Source organism: Scyliorhinus torazame, chromosome 11 (genome assembly GCF_047496885.1).
Source record: "Scyliorhinus torazame isolate Kashiwa2021f chromosome 11, sScyTor2.1, whole genome shotgun sequence".
NCBI classification, from domain to species: Eukaryota; Metazoa; Chordata; class Chondrichthyes; order Carcharhiniformes; family Scyliorhinidae; genus Scyliorhinus; species Scyliorhinus torazame.
The window spans coordinates 20,154,325-20,173,348 of record NC_092717.1 but is presented as its reverse complement, the minus strand read 5'-3'; the positions used below and the strand labels follow the sequence as shown (position 1 = coordinate 20,173,348).

General features: G+C 42.4%; 1 protein-coding gene across 1 annotated transcript in view; it reads left to right on the top strand.

Moving 5' to 3' along the window:
* dspa (desmoplakin a) overlaps positions 1 to 18,583 on the top strand; it is a 99,141-nt gene extending 80,558 nt beyond the window's left edge. Inside the window, exons 22-24 of the mRNA XM_072467012.1 lie at positions 4,990 to 5,088; positions 5,381 to 7,198; positions 14,810 to 18,583. Of these exons, the coding sequence (XP_072323113.1) occupies positions 4,990 to 5,088; positions 5,381 to 7,198; positions 14,810 to 17,962 (5,070 nt within the window). The 3' untranslated portion in view covers positions 17,963 to 18,583. The remainder of the gene's footprint in view (positions 1 to 4,989; positions 5,089 to 5,380; positions 7,199 to 14,809) is intronic.
* Positions 18,584 to 19,024: the final 441 nt, after the last annotated feature.

Below are 19,024 nucleotides of genomic sequence, written 5' to 3'. Positions count from 1 at the left end.
GTTGTCATTTATGTGGTGTTCAGAAGGCATTTGATAAAATCTCTCATAGAAGACTGTTGCCTGAAGTAAATCGAGTTTTGTAAGCAAAATTACAGACCTGGTTCAGAAATTGATTGAGTGGTAGGAGTTAGAAAGCAGGGATAAGGGGCAAATTTTCTAATTGGCAGGATATAACCAATGCTGTCTCAAAGGACCGGTATTGGGGTAGAAAGTTGCATGTCCAAATTCATTGATGGGACAAAGATAGGCAGCATTATAAGCGGTGCTGATAGAAGCATAAAATTACAGATATTTTGTAGATTAATTGAATGGTAAAACTGGAGCAAATGGATTTTGGTATAGGTAAATGGGTGGTTGTCCATTTGGGAGTTAGATAGAATAGAACACGGTACTTCCTAAATGCTAGAAACTGTAAGGGTCCAGGTACATAGATCATTAACCAAAGAGAAAATGCTGGAAAATCTCAGCAGGTCTGGCAGCATTTGTAGAGAGAGAAAAGAGCTAACGTTTCGAGTCCAGATGACCCTTTATCAACATGGATCATTAAGGTGCCATGAACCAGAGAATGATTTGAAAAACGTATGAAATGCTAGCCTGAGTATCTGGAGGGCTGGAATGAAAGGAGGGTGATGTCTTGCTTTGTCAGTTATACAAAGCTCTGGTTAGACCATACCTGAAGTACTTGAGCAGTTCAGGTACCACACCTTGGGAAGGTCTTGGAATGAGTGCAGAGGCTAATTTACAAAGAGAAATTATACAAACTAGGGGGTGTATTCTGTTATGTTCTTTGTTGCAGCTGCAAAGAGAGGGAATCTGAGTTGGCACATGTTGAATTCGTAAAACATAGTGCATGGGGTTTATTTACAAGATGCTGCTCAAACTGGTACAATGGTGAACTCCACAAAAGCCTGTGAAACACTCCGACGATGTCATTGCGGAACACGTGACATTACACCATTACACTCTGATACATAACGTCCCTCCCTCATTACTCCTTTAGTGTCCCTGGCATTTTTACTTAATCAAACATTTAAAACAGATCCAACACACAATGTCATAACTAACATATTTAAGACACTCTCTTGGGTGGATGTCTGTCTGGTTTTTTTAATAAACAATTTTAAAGAGGTATATTTGGCATTACAAACATCAACAGTATAAAACAATGTACAAAGGACAATAAACATAGTGCAATCACCGACTCCCATCCCACCAAGACCCGCCTAATTGACCCCCTATTCTACCCTACCCTAGCCCCCTGCTGACGATCAGTTCGCGCGAAGAAGTCGATGAATGGTTGCCACCTCCCGGGCGAACCCTAGCAGTGACCCTCTCAGGGCGAACTTAGTCTTCTCTAGGCCGAGAAAGCTCGCCATGTCAGTTAGCCAGGTCGCCGATTTCGAGGGCTTTGAGTCCCTCCAAGCTAGCAGCATCCATGTCCGGGCTACCAGGGAAGCAAAGGCCAAAACGTCAGCCTCTTTCTCCCCCTGGACCCCCGGGTCCTTCGAAACCCCAAAAACCGCCACCTCTGGACCCATTGCCACCCTTATTTTCAATACTCTGGACAGGACATCCACAAACCCCTGCCAATATCCCCAAAGTTTTGGACACGTCCAGAACATGTGAACATGGTTCGCTGGTCCTTCCGCACATTTTGCACACCTGTCCTCTGCCCCAAAGAATCTACCCATCCAGGCCACTGTCATTGTGGGCCCGGTGGACCACCTTGAATTGGATCAAGCTGAGCCTGGCGCATGTTGCGGTCGCGTTGACTCAACGTGTCCGCCCGTAAGCCATCCTCCATCTCACCACCAAGCTCCTCCTCCCACTTCTCAGCTCCCGGTCTGCGTCTCCTCCGACCCCATGAGTTCTTTTTAGATGTCCAAGACGTTCCCCTCCCCCACCCATCCTCTAGACACTACCCTGTCCTGGATCCCCCTTCGGGGCAGGAGTGGGAAAGATGATACCTGCCTACGCAGAACGTCCCGCATCTGTATGTGTTAAACGTCATTCCCCCTTACCAACCCAAACTTCTCCTCAGCGCCCTCAAGCTAGGGAAACTCCCCTCTAAGAACAAGTCCCCCATACTCTCAATTCCTGGCCTTCGCCATACTCTGAACCCCTCATCCAAGCTCCCCCGGGACAAACTGGTGATTGTCACATATTGGGGACCAGACCGATGCGCCCACTGCTCCACCGTACCTCCTCACTGATCCCAGATTCTCAGGGCTGCCACCACTACGGGGCTGGTGGAGTACCTCACCGACGGGAACGGCAGAGATGCCGTTATCAACGCCCCCAGACTGGTGCCCCGACACGAGGCTGCCTCCATACGCTCCCAAACCGACCCCGCCCCCACCACCTACTTCCTTATCATGGCTATGTTAGCCGCCCAGTAATAATTACTAAAATTCGGCAGCGCAAGCCCTCCCCCTCCCCCTGATTCTGCTCGAGCATCACCTTCTTCACTCGTGGGGACTTACCTGCCCATACAAAGCCCAGGATGATTTTATTAACCCTCTTAAAAATAGGACCGCGGGATGAAAATTGGGAGACACTGAAATAAGAATAGAAATCTAGGTAGGACCGTCATTTTGACCATCTGCACTCTCCCAGCTAACGACAGCGGGAGTGCATCCCATCTCCAAAACTCGCCCCTCATCTGTTCAACCAACCGGGATAAGTTCAACTTGTGTTACCGGCCCCAGTCGCGCGCCACTTGTACCCCTAAGTACCTGAAACTGTCCCCTACTAACCTAAACAGCAGCTCCCTCAGTCGACCCTTCTGACCCCTCGCCTGGACTACAAACATCTCACTCTTTGTCGTACTTAGTTTATACCCCGAAAACCGGCCAAACTTCCCCCAAATCGCCATAATTTCTCCCATCCCTGCCCCTGGATCCGATACGTATAAGAGCAGGTCGTCCGCTACAGCGAGACTCTATGTTTCATCCCCCCCACCGAACCAGCCCCTTCCAGCCCCTTGAAGCTCTTGGAGCAATTGCCAGCGGCTCTGTAGCTAACGCAAACAACAGTGGGGAGAGGGGGCACCCCTGTCTTGTCTCCCGGTACAGTCTAAAATATACCGAGGTCATCCTATTCGTCCTTACACTAGCCCCCGGGGCCTGTTGCAACAGCCTGACCCAGTCGATAAAGCCCTTACCGAACCCAAATCGTCCCAGCACCTCCCGTAGATAGTCCCACTCCACCCGGTCGAACGACTTTTCCGCATCCATTGCCACAACTACCTCAATCTCCCTTCTCTCCGGGGGCATCATGATCACATTCAGCAGCCTTCTTATATTGGCCACCAACTGCCTGTCCTTGACAAACTCGGTTTGATCCTCCATAATCACATCCGGCGCACAATCTTCAATCCTGTAGGCCAAAATTTTGGCCAGCAACTTGGCATCCACATGATGTATGTCTCTGTTGACAGAACCAAGCATTCAGGAACTTGACTCTTAAGAGGTACTAGGAGTATCGTTCTGTACACTGGTTGGTGTTACATCTAGCGAAACCAACTCGGGAACTGTCTCTGGTTGTGTGGATGGTTCTGTCATAACTTTGGCAGTTGTAGTCCTGAAGTCGGGTCTGCCACTTGTAAAAACATCTGGTACAGATTCTGTACTCTAACTACGTGTAGATAATAATTGGTCATTGTGCCAGTGCCAAATTTGTTATATGTCAGATTGTAAGTATATGAAAGTGGACTGGTTTTGGCTAATACAATTGCTGGAGTCCATTGTCGAAGTCTATGGACTTCTGAACAGCTCCGGGCATTTCTCGGCCCCAATGGATCTGTAAAATTCCAACCGAGGAAATGCTTCTACATGTCTGGTAGAGTGTTCTGAACATGAAATTGATGCTAGATCATTCTAATTCTTAAATCTGTGATTAGTAGATATTTGTTATCCAAAGACGGGTTGCTGAGCAGCCATGATCTCATTGGTTGGCAGCACAGGCTTGAGGGACTAAATAGCCCATAATCCTAAATGTTCCAGTCCTGCAGAAATATTTTAAGTAAAACAATCTATTTGCCTTCTTACCTCATGCGTTATTTTTTCTATGCTTCTCCTTGATGCCTTTCAGTCCCAATCTCTTTTCCTTTGTGCACCCTCAGTGTCAGGCCAGCTGATGCTTTCCAGCAGGGCCTTGCGAAACTGAGGCTGTGGGTCATTTTCTGCTTTAACAAGAACACAGTGTGAATTAATTTGCGTTCCATCTTATGAAATGCAGTCTGAATCATAGAATCTATGGCACGGAGGCAGGCCCTTCGGCCCAAACTGTTCGATGCCAACCAAAAAGCCCATCCAAGCTAACCCCATTTGCCTGCATTTGGCCCAATTGAATCAACGGCATGGACACAGAAAATTTAAAGTGATGGAAGGTGTAATCAACAATGCTATCACTGGCATTTTCTCAGCAATTACCTGCTCAATGGTGCTCAGTTTGGGTTCTGCCATAACAGCCTTGATTCAAACATGGAAGTGATCCTCGAACCCCACCACCCCAGCCCAAACGCACTATGGGAGAGTCCCCGCCCTGCACCCCAACACCCAAGCAGGACACCCCCAGCCCTATCGTGTACGAAAAATATCTGCTTGGCATCCTTGCAGCAGCCTGGCTGTTACCATCTGGCAGTGCCAGCCTGGCACCCAGTTGGCACTGCTAAGGTGCTAGGCTGGCACTGCCAGGGTGCCAGGGCACCACCCTTCCCAAAGGCTGCCAGAAAACATTCTTTAATGAGGCTGATATCAGGTGAGGAGAGTGATCAAACATTTTGTCATTGAACTTCTGGTGCTAATTGACTGCAGCAGTTGATGTAGGTCACTGGATATAGTAATAGTGGTTATGATAGTAAACTAGTAATCCAGAGGTCATGCCAATAACTATTTTAGCAAGATGTGAATTCAGTGAACATGGTAATATGAGTTCCAGAAATATCTCTGGAGGCTTTTGTAAAAATCCCTTCTTGTTTTCATTTAGTCTGCAGATCTGCAATCTCGTTACGTAGAACTTCTTACAAGATCTGGTGACTACTACAAGTATCTAAGTGAGATGCTAAAGAACATGGAAGAAGTAAAGGTGAACATATTTTTCTTTACCTGTTCCAAGAAAGTTAATATTCACATTGTTGCTCTTCCTGAAACTATTGCAATGGTAGCTGGCTGTTTTCCAATAGGAAGTAAAATGTATTTTCTTTTGTAATATAGTTTGATGTATATTTACCAATTGAATAGCCTTTTATTTACTCTCTAAAAAATAACTATGGTTACAAATATAAATAACTTTTTAGATTGCATTTTTGTTTGTATTAAAAATGTAGGATACAAAGCAAAATATCACAGGCCACTTCCATCTAATTTTAATTATACAGATAAAAAACACAAAAATAGAACTTTTGGAAGAGACACTTAAACATTCCCAAGATGAGAATGCTGATAGTATTCAGAAGAAGAAGTTTCTTGATCAACATTTGAGCCAGGTTCAAACTGATTGTACAGACTTGAGGAGAAGGATTATGATCCTCGAAGAGCAGAAGCGAAATATTGAGTTGGACCGTGATACCATAAAGCAGAGGGAGGATACACATCTTCTCCAAATAAAAGAAATTAATGAGAGCACTACAAAGCTGACATTTGAAATTGACGAGGAAAGAAGAAAGAGAAAAGCAGTTGAAAACCGGTACGAACAGCAAAAGGATGAGCATGACAGAGCTTCGCGGATGACGCAGAAAGGACTGGATGAGACTTTGTGGCAGAAATCGGAAATTGAGAAATCAATCAAAGACAAAGAGAGAGAGATAGAAAGGCTTAGGAATGCATTGCAGGAAGAGTCTTCAAAAGTCAGACATTTTGAAAGTGAACGAGATAAGCTTAGGGACAGGTTTGAGCAGGAAAACAGGAGTTTGAAGTCACAGGTTGAAAGAGAGATTCATATAAAAGAAACCACGATTGCAACGCTGGGTCAACAAAAGGAAGATGGTATTACAACTTTGAAAATTCAGTTGGAGAAAACATTGAAAGAGAAACAGAATCTCACGGATGAAATAGAACGATTAAGAAGTTCCATCAGAGAAACCGAATTCAGGAGAAAAACAACAGAAAATGATGCTTTGCAGCAGAAATCAGCTTGCGTTGAGGAATCGAGAAGGAGACAGGAACTTGAAATAGAAATTCAAACACTCACCAGACTTAAAACAGATGAAACGCTGAGGCTTAAATTACTTCAGCAAGATACATCCAAGGCTATACAAGACAAAGGAAAGGAGATTGATAAACTAAGAAGTTTATTCGACGAAGAAGTCAAAAAACGGAAATATTTAGAAAATGAAAATGACAAATTAAAACAACTGCAAATTGATTTTCAGAAGAAGGACACAGAAAGAATTAGTAAAGTTAAAATTACAGAGCAGGAGATTACAATCATAAAGATAGAACATGAGAAATTATCCAGAGAAAAATCTAAACTGGAGCAAGAAATTGCACGTCTCCAGAACAATACAAGGGAAGCAAACAATGTCAAATATAAGGTAGACGAGGAATTAATACACCTGAGGAGGAATGTACTTGAAGAATCTTCAAAGAGAAAGAGGGCTGAAGAAGAAGCTGAACGCGTTGAAAAGAAACTCTGGGAGCATACGCTCACAATTACACAGCTCACGCAGCAGATTGAGCATATCTCAATCATGAAGAAAAAAATTGAAGATGACCTCTGCCAGCAGCAGAAAGCTTTTGACCAACAGCTGAAAGAAAAGAATATCAGCTCAGGGGAATTGAACAGACTATATGTTGATGTAGAAACATTGCGTCGCCAGTTGAATCAAGAACAAGAAAATACAAGACAGGCGTGTCAGAGAAATGAAAATTTGCAAAAGACTATTGAAGAAAAAACCAAGGCTTTGAATGAAAGATTAAGCGACATAGACAGACTGCGTTCAACTGTAGAAAATCTCACAAAAGAACGACTCAAGCTGGAAGAAGAGTTAAGGAATTTGAGGTCAAATTATGATGATATTCATAGAGTCCAAAATGAAGCCGAAGATGATAAATCAAAAACTATCTCTGAACTGAGGCTCCAGCTTGAACTAACAAAAAAAAGAACCTCTGACCTTCAAGGGCTAATTAATGAGTTAAAGAATGAGAGGGAAAAGTTGAGACTGGAGGTTGAAACATTCCAAAAGCAGGCTCTAGAGGTACATGCAAGTTTTACTGTTTTATCATGTAAAGTATTTTTTATCAGTTCTATTAACCATCTTTACTCCGTGTTTAAAAAAAAAAAAACCTCAGTATTCGTACTAGGGCACCCCTAGTTATGGAAGTAAATTAAGGCAGAATTCCTGTGGGAATGCCCCAATCTCCCAACATAGCAGATTGGTAAAATGGCTGTTTGTTGTCTGGATTTTCATTCAAGTTGCATAACCTAATGAGTGAACCCCTGCAGAAGGTATTGCTGCTTTGCAGAACACCCCCGTACGTAAGTAGGACCCGGACCTTCTTGTCAATTGCCATTCCAACTCGCCATCCTCCTCTCACATCCACATGTCCATCCTTGGCCTGCTGCACTGTTCCAGTGAAGCCCAGCGCAAACTGGAAGAACAGCACCTCATCTTCCGATTAGGCACGTTACAGCCTTAACATTGAGTTCAACAACTTCAGACGGTGAACTCTCTTTCTCCACATTCACCTTATTTTTATTTTTATCAATTTATTTTCATTTCTCCCAGTGATCTAGTTTCCCCTCACCTTTGTTCCCCCTCCTCCCATCCCACGTGGCCATCTGTTCCTAGTTGCCCTTTGACAAACTGCTCACCTTTGTTCTGCAATTCACACATACTAATCTCTTTCTGTGCCACTGTCACCACCCTTCTTAGTCTTAATCACCCCCATTTATGTTCCTCTTGTCTTTCTGCCTTCTGCCCTCAACATCTTTGTCAATTTTCACCTATCCCTGGCCCCCTAACCACCGCTCCATGCTCCCCCCGCCCCTCACAGTATAAATCTGACCCTATTTCCAGTTCTCTCCAGCTTTGACAAGGAGTCACCCAGAGTCACTTCATTCTCCACAGATGCTGTCAGACCTGCTGAGAATGTCCAGAATTTTCTGTTTATGTTTCAGAAATTTAGCATATGCAGTCATTTGCTTTTATCTGATTGCTGCTTATCTATATTTACAGAATCCGGGATTTAAAATTTTAATTAAAACAATTATGATCAAACATCACTACAGTGCTCAGCACTTTTTTATAAATTGACTACTTCACTAATTACTTACTTCATAAATGTGAGCACTGTTCAACCCCACAAATAAAAATAATTCTAAAACCAATCAACAGTGCCTTTTTTTCCGAACGCTTGTCATAACATGCAGAAAATTGTCAAGCCCAGAAAAATGGCAAAGCAGTTGTTTTCTACCAATTGATCTTCTGTCAAAGTTACAAAAAGATTGGGGACCCCTATCAACATTCATCAGTCTAATTGTGGCAGTAAAAAAATGATTGTTTTCAATTTTCTTAAGTAGCATCTTGAGGTGTTTTGAGTACAGTGACATTGTGATTATACATAGAAAATGGAAGCAGGAGGAGGCCATTTGGCCATTCGAGCCTACCCCGCCATTTATTATGATTATGGCAGATCATCAAGTTCAATACACTGATCCTGCTTCCTACCCCCCCCCCCCCCCCCCCCCCACAATATCCCTTGAACTCTTTAGCCTCAAGAGCTATATCTAATTCCTTTTTGCAATTGCACAACATTTTGGCCTGAACTACTCTGTGGTAACGAATTCCACAGATTCACCACTCACTGGATGAAGAAATTTCTCCTTACCTCAGTCCTAAAAGGTTTACCCCATATCCTCAAACTATGACCGCTATGAATCCAGTGATTCTTTCAATCGTAAAAGCTCCCAAATCTTCATTATCTAAAGGAACAAGGGCCACAAGTAATTGCAAAATCTCTTCCATGTCACACTCCATCTTGATTTGGAAGTATATTGGGCCAAAATCGTAGAACGCTGTAGCGTTGTGAATACCTTAACCATGCGAACTGCAGTGGTTCAAAAAGGCAGTTCACCACCTTCGAGGACATTTACGATGGACTTTGCCAGTGATGTCCACATGAATAAAAGAAAATCTCTGTAGCACTACAAAATTACATTCCCTTTTGTTGTCCCCCATGGGATGGAATTATTCAGTTTCTTGACCTTTCATGGTCATATATTGGTGCAGGAACACACAGAAAAAGACTAAATGAACATTTACAGCTTTTGTCTGAGGTTCACCAAGCAGAGAGTTCCTCCTGGTGCAGGGGGCAATAGATGCCCTTCAACTGACATTATTTTTTAAGTGATTATGCGGGCATTATCTCATTGTGAGATCTTACTGTGTACAAATTGGCTGCAGCTTTCCCTATGGTACAGCAGTGATAACAATCCAAAAGCACTTTAATCCCTGTAAAGTGATTTGAGACACCTTGAGGTTATGAAAGATGCTATAATAAATGGAAGTTTTTTTTTTTTCTTTTCATATTTTATGTTTGGCACTCCTTTAAATTGCTCTCTTTCTGCCACTAAAACCCTTTGTTTTGTTTTTTGTAATTGATGTGACAGTGAAACATTAAGGATGTCCAATCTTTTCCATCCTGAATCTTTTATTTTATCTGCCTCTGCGCAGTATTGTTCATTCTTTTAAATTATTCCATGTTCTAAATGTTTCATAAGGGTTTTATTTATTTTCTGACTTAATTTTTTTAAAAATTCGATCGAAGAGTCCTTTTCAAAGATGTTCTTGTGTCAGTCAATGTTCCAGGGCACCCCCTGGTACTACCTAGGCAGTGCAGGGTTGCCCTGGGCAGTACAAGGAGGTGCTTGGGCACTGCTGGATGTGCCAGGGTACTACCTGTGCATGACCCGGTCTCTTTCTTCCCCCCGCACCCCCCACCGAGCACTGCATTCAATTGTGCTCCCCTGGGATGTCTGCTTATCTGATGCACACCTTTGGAGACTAGTCAAGGTTCACCACGTTCTGCCATCATGCCACTGTGAATAGATTTTCTTTTACAGGGGTGGGGAATTAGTCAGGCATACGGGCAGGGGACAATGTGTCATGCGTTCATGGGAGTGGAAATTTCCAGACCAGTGTCTTTCACAAGCTCAGGGCATCCCAAAGCACTTTACAGCCCAGTTAACTACTTTTTAAGTGTAATTACTGTTGTAAATTAGGAAAAACATTTTCCTTGTAAAATGGCCTAAAGAACAATAGCAGAAGCTCACCATGATTATTATGGCCAATGTATTCACCTTTATTCTTTTCTTATCTAGACATGTTACAAGGACTCCGCTTTATTCTTCGAGTTAGTTTGTCTAAACCTGTTTCAGTTCTGTCTGGCTATAGAATTTGTGAATTGTCTGACAACGTTAACCTTCTGGTTTATTTGAGTAGATTCCCACAACATATCATTGATTCAACTCTCACTTACTGTTCACCATACAACTATTATATAGCATGACTCTCCACATTTGTTCACATTGTATAAGAATTATAAGAGTATAAGAATTGGCAAGTCATGTTGCAGCTGTATAGAACCTTATAGGCCACACTTGGAGTATAGTGTTCAATTCTGGTCGCCACACTACCAGAAGGATGTGGAGGCTTTAGAGAGGGTGCAGAAGAGATTTACCAGGATGTTGCCTGGTATGGAGGGCATTAGCTATGAGGAGCGGTTGAATAAACTCGGTTTGTTCTCACTGGAACGAAGGAGGTTTAGGGGAGACCTGATAGAGGTCTACAAAATTATGAGGGGCATAGACAGAGTGGATAGTCAGAGGCTTTTCCCCAGGGTAGAGGGGTCAATTACTAGGGGGCATAGGTTTAAGGTGAGAGGGGCAAGGTTTAGAGTAGATGTATGAGGCAAGTTTTTTACGCAGAGGGTAGTGGGTGCCTGGAACTCGCTACCGGAGGAGGTGGTGGAAGCAGGGACGATAGTGACATTTAAGGGGCATCTTGACAAATACATGAATAGGATGGGAATAGAGGGATACGGACCCAGGAAGTGTAGAAGATTGTAGTTTAGTCGGGCAGCATGGTCGGCACGGGTTTGGAGGGCCGAAGGGCCTGATCCTGTGCTGTACTGTTCTTTGTTCTTTGAAACAACCGGATTCCTTCAACTTTTGAAATACCTAGCTGAATGAATGTTTGTTCCCCAAATTCTCTGGGAATACTCCGATTCCAAGATTATCTTCTGACTTGCCAAAAGGAGACAAACAATTCTACTTATTCTGAAACACATGGAAGAGACAACATGTAGCACCTTAAAATGTAATAAAACACTCCAGGGCATTTCAGAACAAGATATAACACTGAGCTACAAGAGGTATTGGGGCAGATGACTAAATTTGGTCAAAGAGGAGGTAGGCTTTTAAGAATTCCCGTAAAATGAGGAACTGAGGTCTAGAGGTAGAGATTTAGGGATGGGTTCAAGACCTTTGGCCTCGGGCAGTTGTTTACTCGGCCCCCAATGGGGAACAATTAAAGTTCCGTTATCTTGAGCCATGGCTTGTTACCTCCTTCTGCTTTATCAAAATTCCTATCCTCTTTGTCCATTGTTCATCTTGTTTGTGCAGCCCATTTACAGCTGTGGGAACGTCACAGAATTTTCACAGCTGTTTCCCAGGGGATCTTTACTGTAATCAATTCACAGGGAGCTCTGCGGCATTCAATGATTTTAACCTCTTCAAGAAGGGTTACACAGTGGTTAGCATTGCAGTCTCAGAGCGCAAGGGACCCGGGTTCAATTTCGGCCTTGGGTGACTGTGTGGAGTTTGCACTTCCTCCCCGTGTCTGCGTGGGTTCCCCTCCGGATGCTCCGGTTTTCCCCCACAGTCCAAAGGTGTGCAGGTTAGGTGGATTGGCCAAGATAATAAATTGCCCCTGAGTGTCCAAGGTTCTACAGGTTGGTGGGGTTACGGGATAGGGTGGGGGGGGGGGGGGGGGGGGGGCTAAATAGGGCACTCTTTCAGAGGGTCGGTGCAGACTCGATGGGCTGAATGGCTCCTTCTGCATTATAGAGATTCCTGATTCTAGAAGCAATGCAACTGAGGCTCAAAACGTCATCAGTATCCTGGGCTTAAATATATATATACAAGTTGATTTTCCATTCATGTACTACCAGGTGGATAATCATATCTCCATGGTTTTCTAAAAGAATGCTTGTAATCTTGATCTTCTTTCCAGTACTATCTGGTTATATTTTTTCCAAATAAGTTCTATACTGCTTTTGTTGAGTATTGTCAAATCTTACTTGGACAAACAATAATTAATTGGACCACATTTTTCCTATGCATGCTCAGTACCAGGATACACCAGAAAATCATTGGTGTGTCATTTATAATTTTTCATTAAGTAGGCAAGGCGCTTTAACAGCATAACCTTTGGCTATTACCCAGAACTTGGCTGCCAATGTCGGAAGGAGGAAGAATTTGACTACGAGGATTTCTGCTGTCTTAAAATGCGACTGCCCAGTTGCATACAATCAACAATGGAGGCATATAACCCCTTCAATAAATCGATTTCAGAATTACCTGTTTTCTTTATATAGTGATGTGATTATAAATAGATAGCTAATCACCGGAGGAATATTTTTGAGACTCATAACATAGAATAACCTGGCTCCTCATTTGAAAGATTAATTTCTTCAACACAAACTTGAAATTGAGAAAGGGCGTACAACAAGGAATAGTTAACATATACTAAGAATAGCTAGAAATTAGTTGTGTTACGATCCTAAATGGTGTCACTACTGGGCGGGAAGGTTCCAAGATGGAATCCTGGCTCAAAATATCGTAAGTTTTAACCTTTTTTTAAAGAAAATGTGAAGGAACAGAATTACAGGACTTCACAGCAAAAAAAACATTACTAAACATGAAAAGTTTGATTATAATACTTTAGCTTCACAAATGTACACAATTTTCTAAAATAACACACCACTCTGAATCAAATGGCCATTGGCACTCGACTGACCTTCTGTGGATTTCATTCACAATCCCTCCAGATGATTGTCACGAGAGTTTCCAAATTCCACTCCCAAAAAAACCCCACACTTTAAAACCCTCTTTCAAACAATGATTTCCATCGGCTGTTTGCATTAAGAACCCACTCCAGGTTTTCTAACTCCTTTCAAACTAAGTTTCCGAAAGAACCAGTATCAGGCTTTCCATCTTTCCTTTCAGGTTTCCTTTGGCTCAAGTGCTTTTACAAACTCTGAGATTTTGCCACTGATTTCCACAATTATTTCAACTCCCGTTCCACAGGCTGCAGTAAAATCTCACAACCCTTAGATTCGCTTCAGTTATGTGGCTTGTATCCAACCTCATCATTAAAAGACTTCCAAAGTCTTTTAATTTTCATAAATAGTATCTTGTTCTCAAAGGCAGTTCCTCTTTTCCTTTAACTTAAGACTCCCTGGAAACTTGTCTTCATTTCTCTAGTTTCCTTAACTAGCTGTCTTTTAAGTTTCTTCTTCTGGCAAAGTTGAGAGAGATGTTCCCTCTTTAGCCTCCTATAACCAACTGATATGAAATCAGTTAAAAGCCTTCCCCCACTCTGGTTGCTAAGCCAGGACTTTATGCCTCTGCCAGCTTGTTTAATTTTCACACCGTAAGCACTCTCTAAGCATAGCAGAAGCAGTTTTATCTGAAACCAACAAAAACCAGTTGCAAACACCAATCTAACTATAGGTTTATCCATCCTTACACAGAAACATTAAATTAAACCCACTTAAAACTCTCTCTTATTTCTAATATTTAACAATACAAATATAGATCCCTTAAAACTGTTGACAGTTGGAAGAATAGTTCTGAAGAACAATAGTCTGGTTTAAAATAACCATTTTAAAATGCCATTCTGTCAGACAGAATTTAAATATTGCTGAAAAAAAGAATCATGCTTTCAAAGCTTTTTGTCTGGGACTCCTCAGGCCAGTTTGCCAGAATATCAATAGTAAAGGGAACAACTACTAATACTTATTAGTTGGCAAGTAGATTCTGGTAGAGGCACTGCTTGTAGATGCCAGTTATGTAGGTTATACATCCCATCGGCTGGCAGATCACCCTTTGGCTTTTTGCAAAAGGCTAAATACAGACCATGCCCAACCAGCCCATCCTTGCAAAACATAAAACATAGTGTTCAACATTAGATGTGATTCTGCAACTGGACAGCACCTGCTAAACAATCCTGATTGTGCTAAGAATTACACTGAAAAGCAATTTAGGATTATCAGTCAGACTCTCACGGTGGCTCACGTACACATGCTAGAAGCTACATATGTTCTCACACATGACCCTGTCCTTTGCCGATAAGGTACATGTCCATGCATTGTGCCTTTTTCAACAGCCCTAACCACACTGTGGGTGTACCTACACCTCAGGGAATGCAATGGTTCAAGAAGGCAGCTCACCACCGCCTTCTGAAGGGCAACTAGGCTTGGGCAATAAATGTTGGCCTAGCCAGTGATACCCTCAACCTGTGAACGATTTTTTTAAAAAAAAGTTATCCTCTAGTTCATTCCCCATGGCAATGCCCTGATCAATCAGTCCACATGCCAATCAATCAGCGCACTCCTCTCATGCAGTATAAATGGTTGTTCCTTTTCCCTTTGGTATTCTTGCAAACTGTCCTGATGAGTGCAAGATTAAAAGCTTTGACAATTATATCTCATTTTTCAGCAATACTCATTTTTAAAAGTTTCGTATTGTTGACTTCATGTTTGAAATGTGAAAAAAATAATATTTATCTTCTACCTTGACATAGGCAACTAATATGATTCAACAGACACGTACTGCTCATAAAGACATTTTGCAAGAAAAAGAATCGCTTCTACTGAAGATCAAACTATTGGAGCAGGATAAATTAAGACTTCAACATTATGAAGATGAATTAACTCGAATAAAGGCACTGCTAGAAGCTGAATCCCGCTTGAAACTGCGAATTCAGGATGAAAATGATGTGATCAAATCTGATCTAAGTTACCTAAAGAATCAAGCAGACCTAGGACGGCGAGATAAAGAAAAGTCGAGTAGTGAGTTTGAGCGTTTGAAGGCTGAAATCGACAGACTGCAGACAGAACTGAGAATGACGGAAGCAAACTATAGGCAAAAACTTGGAGAAAGTGAAAGAGCAAAGCGATCTGAACTAGAAGCACTGCGCATAAAAACACAATTAGAAATTGACATGCTCAGACAGGAGCCGCCAACACTCGACAAGCAGACTCAAACAGATTATGTATTCACGGTAGATTCTTCAAAACTTTTATTTGATGGAGTCCGTAGAAGCGTCTCAGCAAACCAGTTGTATGATTGTCAGCTCATTGATAAATCGACTTTAGATCAGCTGCTAAGAGGACAAAAAACAGTCATGGATGTTTCGGGTGAAATTAAATTGAATCTTCATGGGTTGGAGAACATAGCTGGAGTCTACTCACAGAAAAATGGAGAGAAACTCTCGATGTCAGAAGCAACGAAGAGGAATATTCTTGCTCCGGATGTGGCCCTGTTACTTTTAGAGGCACAAGCAGCTACTGGGTACATCACCGATCCAAACAAAAACAAAAAGATGACAGTGGGAGAAGCTGTTGCGGTGGGCCTGGTCGACCACAAAGACGGAGACAAACTTCTGGTAGCAGAGAAGGCTGCAACTGGATTTAAAGATCCGTTCACAGGAAAAGTTATCTCCCTGTATGAAGCAATGAAAAAAGATATTGTTGGCAGAGAAACAGCTCTCCGCTTGTTTGCAGCACAGATTGCAGCAGGTGGAATAATTGATTCAATAAACAGTGTATATTTACCAAAAGAGCTTGCGTATAAACGTGGGCTAATTGATGCAGAAATATATCAGACACTTACTTCTCCTTTTGATGATTCAAAAATTTTTGTTGACCCAAATACAAATACAAAAGTTTCCTATCAACAGCTGAAATTAGCCTGTAGAACAGATCCTGGAACAGACTTGCTTCTTTTGCCAGTACAAAAGAATGAAATAACATTACCAGGGATTAGAAAAGATGTGTCAGTAGACCATCTTTTGGAAGCCAAGATTATAGATGAAGCTACAGCTGCTGCTTTTAAAAGTGGACTCATGACATTAGATCGACTCTATGAACTGTGTAGAGGTTACCTGCAAGGCAAGAGTAGTATCTCGGGAGTGTATGTTGAAGCCACAAAGGAGAAGCTTCCAATCTATCATGCCATGAAGAAAGGCTTGCTGAGACAGGGCACAGCTCTTGAACTTCTGGAAGCTCAGGCAGCCACAGGGCATATAATTGATCCCGTCAATAACCAAAGGCTGACAGTTGAGGCTGCTGCTACAAAAGGACTTGTGGGTCCAGAATTCTTAAATAAACTTCTTTCAGCAGAGAGGGCTGTTACAGGTTATAAAGATCCTGAAACTGGGAATATCATCTCATTGTTTCAGGCAATGAGAAAAGGCCTGATTGAACACACTCATGGAGTTCGCTTGCTGGAAGCCCAAATTGCGACCGGTGGAATTATTGATCCAAAGTATAGCCTTCGTTTGCAAGTTGAAGTCGCTTACCAATGGAATTACTTTGATAAAGAACTGAATGAAATTCTGGTGGATTCAGGTGATGACACTAAAGGCTTCTTTGATCCCAACACAGAAGAAAATCTTACCTACCTTCAGTTAATGGACCGTTGCATTAGTGATAAAGCCACAGGTCTTTGTTTGTTGCCGCTGAAGGAAAAGAAAAAGGAATCCAAATCCACCAGGTCTTCTGCGGTGAGAAAGCGTAGAGTTGTTATTGTAGATCCTGAAACAAATCACGAAATGTCGGTGCGCGAGGCCTACCATAAAGACTTGATAGATTATGAGACTTTTCTGGAACTTTCTGAACAAGAGGCAGAGTGGGAAGAAATAACAATTACAGGATCAGATGGGACCACAAAAACAGTTATTGTTGACAGAAAAACTGGTAATCAATATGACATTGATGAGTCATTAAAGAAAGGTGTAATTGATAAAAAGAGTTTTGATGACTACCGCTCTGGAAGGATGACACTAACGCAGTTTGCAGATATGTTCACTGATAAGATCAACATCAACACATCTGAGAGCAAACCAAATAGTTTAACAAACAATTGTCCAAGTCCATTGCCAAGTTTTAAAATAACGGCTTATGATTTTTCTGATGATTCCACTCCCATTGCAGCCATATTTGATATTGAAACATTGGAAAAAATAACAATTTCCGAAGCCATGCGTCGTAATATTGTTGATGCTATTACAGGGCAGAGGTTGTTGGAAGCCCAGGCCTGTACAGGAGGTATAATAAATCCTGGAACTGGTCAAAAGTTGTCCATTCAAGATGCTATATGTCAAGCTATTGTTGATGAAGACATGGGAAAGAGATTAAAGCCAGCCCAAAAAGCATATGTTGGTTTTGATGATGTGAAGAGCAAAAAAAGGCTTTCTGTAGCAGAAGCAATGCAAGAAAGTTGGCTACCGTATGAAGCTGGACAACGCTTCCTCGAGTACCAGATGGTTACAGGTGGATTGGTTGTGCCAAATAGTGCAGGACGCATCACCATTGATGAAGCAGTAAGTAAAGGCTTGATTAGTGCCAAAACAGCTGAAAAACTGCAAGACACCAGTAGTCATTCAAAAATCCTAACCTGTCCCAAAACAAAATTGAAGATTTCATATAAACAAGCAGTAGACCGTTCAATGGTTGAAGATAAAACCGCCCTGCGCTTGTTGGAAGCGGCATCATTTTCTACAAAAGGAATTAACAGTCCTTATAATGCAGGCGGCTTCTCGGGACCAAATTCCCGTTCAGGTTCCCGGTCGGGTTCACGAAGTGGGTCGAGACGAGGAAGTTTTGATGCCACCTCGTACAACACATCTGTCAGTACATTTACAACCGTAGTAAGCAGTTCTTCCTCACACTAATCTTTTGCTACAAATATCTAAATATTGTGCATTTTCAAAATGTTTAACAATCCAAATTTTTCTTTTTCTTTTTGAAACTCTCGTGTTTTTAATCATACACTGGTTCCCTGTCAAGGTCAGTAGCTTTATATTACTGAGGGAAAATTAATTTGCATTGAATTTAGTAATCCATAGCCCAAGGTTTCTAACAATAAGAAATTCTATTTTACATAGTTAATGCTATGCGCTATGTAGCAGTTTCGAAGTGCCATGGATTGGTGCCAATGCAGAGAAACAGTTTAAAAATGGTAAAACCGGAGGAATTTTATTGTACAGCATTGATGTTTTACTCTGCAGTGCAAAGTTTCTGTACAGAGGAACATAAATTGATCTTAAATGGGCTCCACTGTAGTGAATGTAGTTTCATACTGACTTGTAGTGGGATGTTTCTTGTAAGGGGTGGGAGGAGGAGGAAGAGGAAATTGTGCTTAAAATGTAATTTTTTTTTTTTGAACGATGAATATTCAGTATCAAGATTTTCCAGCCATATGTAATGAAAATGAGTGATTTTTCAGTTTGTATGCATGCTGAATTGTGTATTCTTGCTTTTCTTCATGAATAAAGTTACATTATTTGAAGTAACTTTGTATATGATTAACTACTTAGATTATCAATGCTACCATGTTCACTTGTTGAAATATCATGAGCGGGATTCGCCCATTCGGCAGCAAGAGTGCCAACGCCGTCAGAAATGCCATCGCCTCCCATTCCGGCGTGAACTGTACGCCACGCCAACCCGCGCTTGCGCAGTGGCCTCCCTCAACGTGCCGGCCCCGACGCATCATGGCGCGGGAGTTCAGGGATCGGTGCGTAAGAAAATAGGCCCGAGGAGCGAGAGGCCGGACCACCAATCGGTGGGCTCTGATCGCGGGCCAGGTCCCATCGGAGGCCCCTCCCCAGGGTCGGAGTCCCCCCCCCCCCCCCCCCACAGGCCGCCCCCGACCCTGCGCGCAGAGTTCCCGCCGGCTGCGACCAGATGTGGATGGCACCGGTGAGACTCTGCCTTTTTAGAGCGGCTGCTCA